Raw genomic sequence first — 8,205 nt, forward strand, 5'->3', positions numbered from 1 at the left:
AAGTTTGGTCTGATAGTTTGATCATTTTCAACTTGGCTGCTAAAAATGAAGATGTTTTTGCATGAAACATGGTGTACTACTATCCTAAGAACACCCTAACCACAAACAAGAAAAACTGGTATGATTGACCAAACCCTCTAATTATTATTCCTGTGATGCCACACAACAAATTTGAATTGTTACCCTCAATGACTGAAGTAGTTTTTGATGTGAAAGTCTAGACACACACACACAGAAACAATATAACAGATGTTCTATAAATGCCATATTACCAAATTAAAGTGATTTGTCATTTCCACATAACTCAAATTAGAATTCATTGGTATTTACAAATAAGACAGGTTGAGTTGTCTAATTCTGAATGTATATTTGAGACCCACAATCTAACAGTTTTCACACAGATTCTTCAAAGTACACAAAAGTATAAGTTAGTAAAATGCAATATTCAAGAAACAGTATTACCACAAAAAAACATTCCTGAAGCTGTTGTTTACATGTTTTTATAAACCAAAGGAACAAGCTTGTAAGGATTTCTGGTGGAAAATTTTGACAGCATTTGTTTAGTCCACTTATCAGATAAAGTGGCACAAGATTCATTTCTGCTCCTGAAAGTGAGCATATAATAGTTAATTTTTTTAAAAGTATCTCAGCAGGCTGGACTCACAAATCCTCAAATTTGATTGATTAATTTCACTGTTGTACCTGATCCAGCTTTTTACAATACAGACTACTTTCCACAACATTGGTGGCAAAGCAGAAAAAGGCAGACAGTGATGAACAAGTTTTTCTCGTACAACCCAAGGCCAATAAGGAAAACTGGTGAAAGAGATGAGGATGGCTTCCCCAAAATTCTCCCTCTGTGGCATGTGATATCTCTAAGCTTCTCCAGGTAATGTTATCTGCTGATGGAATTTTCAATCTTTTTTATGGTTGTTTTGTCCAAACTGCACAAGTCAAAGTCCAGTGTTGTTTCTGTAAGTACAAAATGGCCTGTTTTCTCTAAAATGTCTACTATTTTTTGAAGGAGAGTTGAGTCTTTCAAGGCTACAAGACGCTTGTACAGTTGAATTAAGTCAGATGAAGTTGTTCGCTGTCCATTGCTTCCTTTCTTTAGGTCTTTTTGTCGTTGTTTTGGGCTACAAGACAAACATAAAAAATTGAAATCAAGGACAATTCAACAACCACAGAGCACTGACAACGGTAGACCAAGTATCTAAAATCCCAAGAAGCTGAAATTTTCTTTATCTTGTATGGATTAATGTCAGTGTGAATCACTGTGTGTCTCAAGCCTGCCCTGGCTTGAACCATTTTTTGTGGTCTCAAGGACATTACTCACCTTTAAAGCTGTTGTTTGGGCTTATCATGCATCACACACACACACACACACACTCTCTCTTTTACAGCAATTAGAAGAAGAGAGTGTGGATCTAATGACACTTGCAGAAACTATTGCAAGATTAGGAAAAAATCTGGACTTAATGTAAACTCTGAGAAAATAATGTAAATACATTCTTAGGATACCTGAGAGTCCTGGCCCTGGTTGTTTAAAGACTGGTTTGAGCTACCCATTGAATAAATGTTTACAAAATGTTCCATGATATCTAGTGGATAGCAATCTATCCGGTGGATAGCCCTATCAAGTCTTTAGACAACCAGGCCTTGGTTGTTTAAAGGTTGAATACTGCTAAATCTTTATCCAGTGGATAGTGTTGTATGTTTTGGTATTACTTGTCCACTGGACAGTGATTTATCCATTGGATAGTATTATCAGCCCTTTAACACCCGGGTTTGGGGTTAGAAAGACAAAATTCTCAACACTAGAGACTAAGGAAGTGATCATAAACACACTGAAGGCCTGATTGAAATGGTGTTCACTGATCAAGAAGGGAATGATGCAACATGCTTAGATCACCTTTGTTGTTCAAAAAGGAAGAAAAAAGCATTTACCATTGTGTTGAGAAACCTGCAAGGGAGGGATTTAATTTTCTTAACAATTTCAGAAAAAACCGAGAAGACAAAACTTGGTGCTATAAAACATGTATATGTTTAGGTCACCCTCTGCAATTAAAACCCCACTCTGAAGATCCACTGTTCCACGACTTCAGAGGTCATCAATCAAATAAATTCCAAACACTGTAAATTTTCACCTTTGCTTTGCTGAGACATTCTTATTGGTAGGACTTTTCAGTTCATTCTTCTTCCCTTCTGACTTTTTCCCTTGAGAGTTGCTTTTTGTCTTGACCTTATTGCCAGTGTCTTTATTTTGTGTTGTACCACTAATCTCTGAAACGGACTTCTGTGTTGTTCCTGTGTTTACCGTTTTAGATTGAAATGGGGTAGAAATGTCACCACTATTGCCATCATCATCATCATCCTCATCACTTAGGTCTGCCATAAGTTTATCAAGTGCCACGTTTATATTTCCACCTAAATTTCCTAATAGACTTGAACTTGAAGTGCTACTTGACCAGCTGTCTCCAGAGCCACGACGCCGAAACGTGATCTTCTCAACTTTCTTTTCCTCTGGTTTAGATGGTTTCATATCTTCCTTGGGAGATTTCTTCTTCACTTTCTTGGATGATGTAAACTCTCTTCCCTTAGAACTGCTGGGTACTCCCTCATTTAATCCAGTCTCTAATGAGGTTTGCCGATTCTTCTTTTTGTCTGTGGCAGGACTCTTAGAGGACAGTGATTTTATTTTTAGCTTGATATCTTTCATTTCTTCCAATCTGTCCTTGCTTTCATTACTAGCACCTGGCAGTTCTAAGGGGATGAAACCCACTCCTTTCCCTGGCTTTGCAATGGCTTCATCGTGTTTCTTTTTCTTTTTTTTAACCAGCTGCACTTGTGTTTCCTCTGTTCCTGATGTGCTGGCTGATCTTTTAAGTCCTGGTGTTGCCGCCTCTTGCGTTTTGAGAGTCTTGTTGGCTATTGCACCTTCATGTTTGAATTTTTTGTTCTTATCAAGATCTTGTGCTAGTGATGAAACTTGAGGATTAACACGAACATCAGCCACAAGGCTGTTTGTCACTTGGGTGTCTTTGGTCTCTGTGGTCTGTTCAGATATTGATCCATTCACAGGGGGAGATGAACTGGAGAGGGATATGAAAACAGAATAAGGAAAATGAACCACACTTGCCATTAAGGTGCTCCAGCAACAAAATCACTAACTGAGGCTGAAATGATTTTCTATGTCAAGTGAACACTCAAATTTGAATCAATAGATTTTGGATCAGTGCAATACTTCATGTACTATGTGATTAACTCCAGAGACTCTTGTTTTCCTTGCATTCCTTCTTTTTAAGAAAGCCATGGAGGGGAAGTGCTTTTTAACTTTTCTGTCCCAAGCTTATTCAAGCAAATACAAGACTGCTTGAACAAGCAAAGTAAATCCAAAGCATCCTAATTTACAGTACCTGTGAAATCCATTTGTTGTGGTTGTTTTTGTGACAATCCCTCCACCTTTCACCAGCTTTCTTTTAAATTCATCAGTAGGGTTTGTGAAAGTTAATGCCTCACTTCGAATGTTATCAATCGGCAAGGAGCCAAAGGCAGGAAGGATGAGATCATAGTCAAACTGTAATTTCCTTGGTTCTATTTTGTTTTTAAAGTAGACTTCAATGGGAAGGAAAAAGCTTCCATAACCATGTTCAGAGACAGCATATGGAGGATTCTTCAAAACTGCAAGAGAAATATGACAACAGGTATTAAAACTTGATTTTGCTTCTCAATAAGCTCTACTTACAAGAACATTGATATAATAATTTTAATCATTAAAACAAGGGTGATACAATTTCATATGCCATAAACTATTCATTAAATTCAGTTTTCTAATAATATCAATCTTTTTTTTCTTAAAACTTTGGTTACAACTTTATCATGCATGTTACTTTACCCACATTTCTGCATTACTGTAACTTGTTTTTCCATGAACTCTCTAAGGACTATGTGTGAAACACCTTTCATAAAGATTATTTGTTCTTTTATTATCATTACGCATTCTCTAAGGGTACAGGCATGGACAAGCTGCACCAAGGCTTTTTCAGTTCTACTATTTAAAGACAAAATAAGATATTGGTAAACTTTCATGTATGCCTTGTGTAATAATTTGTTCCATGAAGAAATTTTATTCTCTAATTTCTGGAAAAAAAAAAACAAGGCTACATTGTTTTCACAAAATTTCAAAAATATTGAGACATTAGGATAACTTAGCTGTCTTGAGAATATGCAAGTCGCAGACAAACAAATAGAATTCTTACATTTATACACCAAAATGTCATTTTTTGTCAACCCTCTTAAAGGTTACTTATTCTCGTTGCTGTGAAACTCTCCCTAAAAATTAGAGTGTAAGCAGGGGCTCTTAATTCAAACTGGAGAGCATAAGTATTATCTAAGATGCAATCTCAGATCCATTGTCTCTCCACACAACAGATAACTGATCTGTTCAACTCTACATCATCAAAATTATTACCTACGGTGTATTTAATTCCAATTTTTGGCATATGCTTTAAAGTTTCATTTCTAAGATATGTTATTATCATGGTCAGCAAATTATTTTTCCTCGAAGATGAGTTTCTCTAAAGAAAACAGTCTTTCTAAAAGTTGAACAGAGAGACATTTATCTTTCCTCCCTTGCAGCTGTTAAAATCAAAGACGCGAGATGCTGGGAGGTTTAAATGACCCGAATCTGTCCTACTTAGCTTCCTGAACACAGTAAAAACAGAAAAACAGAAGCCAATTGAATGTTAAACGTTCCAGACGAACTGTGGATAGCAATATTTACACAAGACCAACAATGAAAGCAAATAAACCGAATCAGTTATTTTCAAAGGGGCCAATACATGTAACCTTATCCTTGAAATCAAGTTAGTATAAGCGTTAATTCAATAGCACTAACAACTACAGTGCATTCGTTACGATACCACTAAAATCTAGTTCTCGTTTTCATCAATCACAAGCAAATTAATTCAACCGACACATCTTGTGGGTTGATGACCCTGTTACCTCTACGCAAAATTTTCTTAATGCAAAATTTTCTCGCGTTTATTGATTTATTTGGATTCAAATATTTCAAGGAAAAGTGTCCAATTCCTGTATTGAACAGGAAGACTGAGCTTCCCATTTAAACATCTCCTCAAGAACAGTGTAATGGTTGGCGATTCTAAAGCTTTAAACTTGGTAATGGCGCAACGTTGAAAAACAACATTGACCAGACGAGATAAGTAGCTTAAACTTTACGCTAGGATATCTCCGCTGATTTTGATTAGGTAGTGTTTATATCGAAATGCTACACAACATCCCACTTTTCAAGAGGTTGGCTTTTGTAGATAAAAAGACAACCAAATCTAATTTATAAGCATCTTGTCGACAATAACAGTTGCAATTTTTCGAGCTTCTTCATGCCATTTACGCAGATTTAAGCCGTGGCCATTTGCAGCAAATCAGCAGCAAATCACACCAGGTAATGCCTTGAATTAAACCTTAATATCATATGTTACATTAAAATTAGCCATTCATGTCACTAGCGCTAAGAAAATAATATAGGAAACAAAGACAGTACCTAAGCTTTTAACACAATAGAGCTTCACAAGAGCATTAGTAATGGAGTTTGTAAGCTAGAGTTGAGCAGGAATTACCCTGGCCTACCTCGCTTCGGCTTGGGAAAACTTTCGTGCAAGTGAAACACAACCTTCTCTACGAAATGGGAAATGTCATCCCTCCCTGGTCCTCGTACAAAAACTTGCCAGTCGTGTGTAAATCCGTCAGGACTAGGGTTTTTCTTACAAGAAGCTTTGTGTCCGAGTTCAATCTTGACTTCAACTTGAACTTTCTCCATGTCAATGGATCTGCTCAGAGCACGTCAAATCTCGGCACACTGGAGGCATTTCACGAACCAGTGAGGCTAAGAAGAAATGTAACATGCCATCGAGGAAAAAGACACGCAATCAATCATCCATAACACAATAAGCCATTCGCTTGGTTGAGGACTACACAGTTAGAATTTTTCAGTAGGACGTTTTGATTCACTGACAGTTGTTACGCGGCTGCGTACTAATAACGTGCCAAATATGGCAAACCTTTGTTCTGGACTATTCTGGGCACGATGGGGGAGGGGCTAGGGGAAAAATGTGGTCAAAATATCATCAATCTCTGATCCTAAGATGTAATTGAGAAACAGAAAAAGGCGGGAAGGTGTAGATGCGAGACTTTTTTGTCCCAAAATTCTCTGGTTACGAAAAAATAATTATTCAACACTTCTTTGGCAAGAGTGTGGGTTTTAAAACTTCAGCAATTTTTTTTAAATCAGTTGGGTAGCCACAACCTATGTCAACCTACAGGTGAAAATTAAAATTCCCAGAAATTTTTTGTTGCAGACCATAGTTAATCGAGGGGAATGACTGAGCTTTATTAAAAGGTTCTAAAGGTAGAGCTATATACAGCTTTTAACATGCCTGAAAAAGTAGTTATTCACCTCAGGGTGGGTAAACTGCTGCCATGATTAGCTCTAACATAAGGCTATCACAGTAAAACATTATGTGAGCTTTTCAATAATTCACTATAGCAGTTTATCCACCCTGATCAACATCTAGTCAATTAGGAGCATCAACTGTAGGGTCCAAAAGTGGTCTGTTTGCCTCATAATCCAAAATGATGGTGTGAGTTTTAGTTGAGCCAGCTCAATGATTCCAGAAGAAAAATGGATGGACTGATCACAGTCTACAACACCTCCGAAGGTTTGTCTAGAATATGAAAGAAAGCACAATACATTTCTGAATGTGAAGTGTACTAACCAATGTAAAAAGATAAAATCTTGATTAATCCTCTACACTTAAACATCAGTATACATATTCTCCAAACTATCCTTTAGACATATCCTAAGATGCTGATTGGAAGAATTTTTCAACCAATCAAGAATGTCTCTAGTTGGTAATCATTTCTTTATTCTTATGACCTTAAAATGTGATTCAGGGGTGATGATGTAAGCAAAAATGAGATGTTAGTCACTCTAAGGGGTTAAAATTGATGAGAAAAATGGCAAGAGCTTGCTGGACCAATCACAGAGCATAAAAAAGCAAAATCAGTTCAGTCCCAGTGTACATCAACCCTGAATAGAAAAGCATTCCAATTTCCACTTTTTAATGAACATCCCTATCAAAGAAGGCCTATCTTTCATTACCCTGCCTTAAGCTATCAACTCCTTTTAGTCGCATTTCTGCTTCTTCCGCATTTTGTCTACTTTTTGTAAGCTCTTCTCATCAATGTCTCTGCAAATCTGTCTCTCTCCAATGCAGAATATATGTAGACGTTCTAGATTTCTTGGAAGTAAAGTTAATTTGTTGTCCCTGAGGTCCACATGACTCAAATTTGGCAATTTTTTTACTGTGTTATTGTGCAAAGACTGAATCATGTTTGAGCGCAGAATCAGATTCTCCAATTTATGAAGTCCACTCAGACCTTCAGGAAATTTGCTAAATTGATTTTCAGCAAGATCGAGCTGGATCAAGTTTAAGAGGCAATGAAAGTCACTAGGCAGAGACGAAAGTTGATTTTTTGCTAAACTTAGCCACTTTAGAGATTTTAAAGCTGAAAATCCGTCGGGCAAAGCCTTGATATTGTTAAATCCTGCACCAAGTTTCTCCAAGTTCACAAGTTTGCAAATCTCAGGTGGTAATGCCATCAGCTGGATGTTGACAATCCAAAGTTCTTGGAGAAAGGTTAACTCCCCTATTTCTGAAGGTAAGAATCCTAGATTGTTGTGACTCAAACACAAAACTCGCAAGTTCGATAGCTGCCGAAATCCCGTAGGTATTAGTGTTAACTGATTATGATCAAGTGCTAAGACTTGAAGATTTTTTAGTGTGACAAGTTCCATCGGAGGCATAATAATCTTGTTGTTATTCAACAATAACGTTTTCACTTTGACAAGTTCCTTTAAAGAATCGGGAAGTACGGTCAGATCTCGATGACTGAGATTTAAAACCGTGCACTCAGAACTTATAGCAGTCAATAGTATTTTATCCACCTCCTTTTGAGCTGCGTGGTACATCTAACTGCTACAAAATGCGTAAGAAAACTCCGCAATATTCTCCCCTATGTAAACGAATAATTCGAATAATAGACTGATGGGATCTCATTTCCAGATTCCCCACTCCCATGATCAACAGAGAATCTGGGAACGAGATCTAAGATAGTGCGCATACGAAT

The 8,205-nt window shown here is 37.1% G+C and overlaps 2 protein-coding genes across 2 annotated transcripts; both read right to left on the minus strand.

Moving 5' to 3' along the window:
• Positions 1-347: 347 nt before the first annotated feature.
• Positions 348-6,053, minus strand: LOC113681609 (protein ENL). Its single transcript, XM_027198707.2, has 4 exons — positions 5,647-6,053; positions 3,417-3,681; positions 2,148-3,092; positions 348-1,136 (listed from the first exon to the last, which is right to left on the minus strand). Exons 1-4 carry the CDS (start codon positions 5,834-5,836, stop codon positions 896-898), a joined length of 1,641 nt encoding a protein of 546 aa, XP_027054508.2. The 5' UTR covers positions 5,837-6,053; the 3' UTR covers positions 348-895.
• A 547-nt stretch (positions 6,054-6,600) lies between these two features.
• On the minus strand, positions 6,601-8,120 carry LOC113681611 (uncharacterized). The gene is made up of 2 exons (XM_027198715.2): positions 7,178-8,120; positions 6,601-6,740 (listed from the first exon to the last, which is right to left on the minus strand). Exon 1 carries the CDS (start codon positions 8,045-8,047, stop codon positions 7,202-7,204), a length of 846 nt encoding a protein of 281 aa, XP_027054516.2. The 5' UTR covers positions 8,048-8,120; the 3' UTR covers positions 6,601-6,740; positions 7,178-7,201.
• Between the last annotated feature and the right edge of the window lie 85 nt (positions 8,121-8,205).

This window comes from Pocillopora damicornis, chromosome 4, assembly GCF_964200805.1.
Source record: "Pocillopora damicornis chromosome 4, jaPocDami1.2, whole genome shotgun sequence".
Classification (NCBI taxonomy): domain Eukaryota; kingdom Metazoa; phylum Cnidaria; class Anthozoa; order Scleractinia; family Pocilloporidae; genus Pocillopora; species Pocillopora damicornis.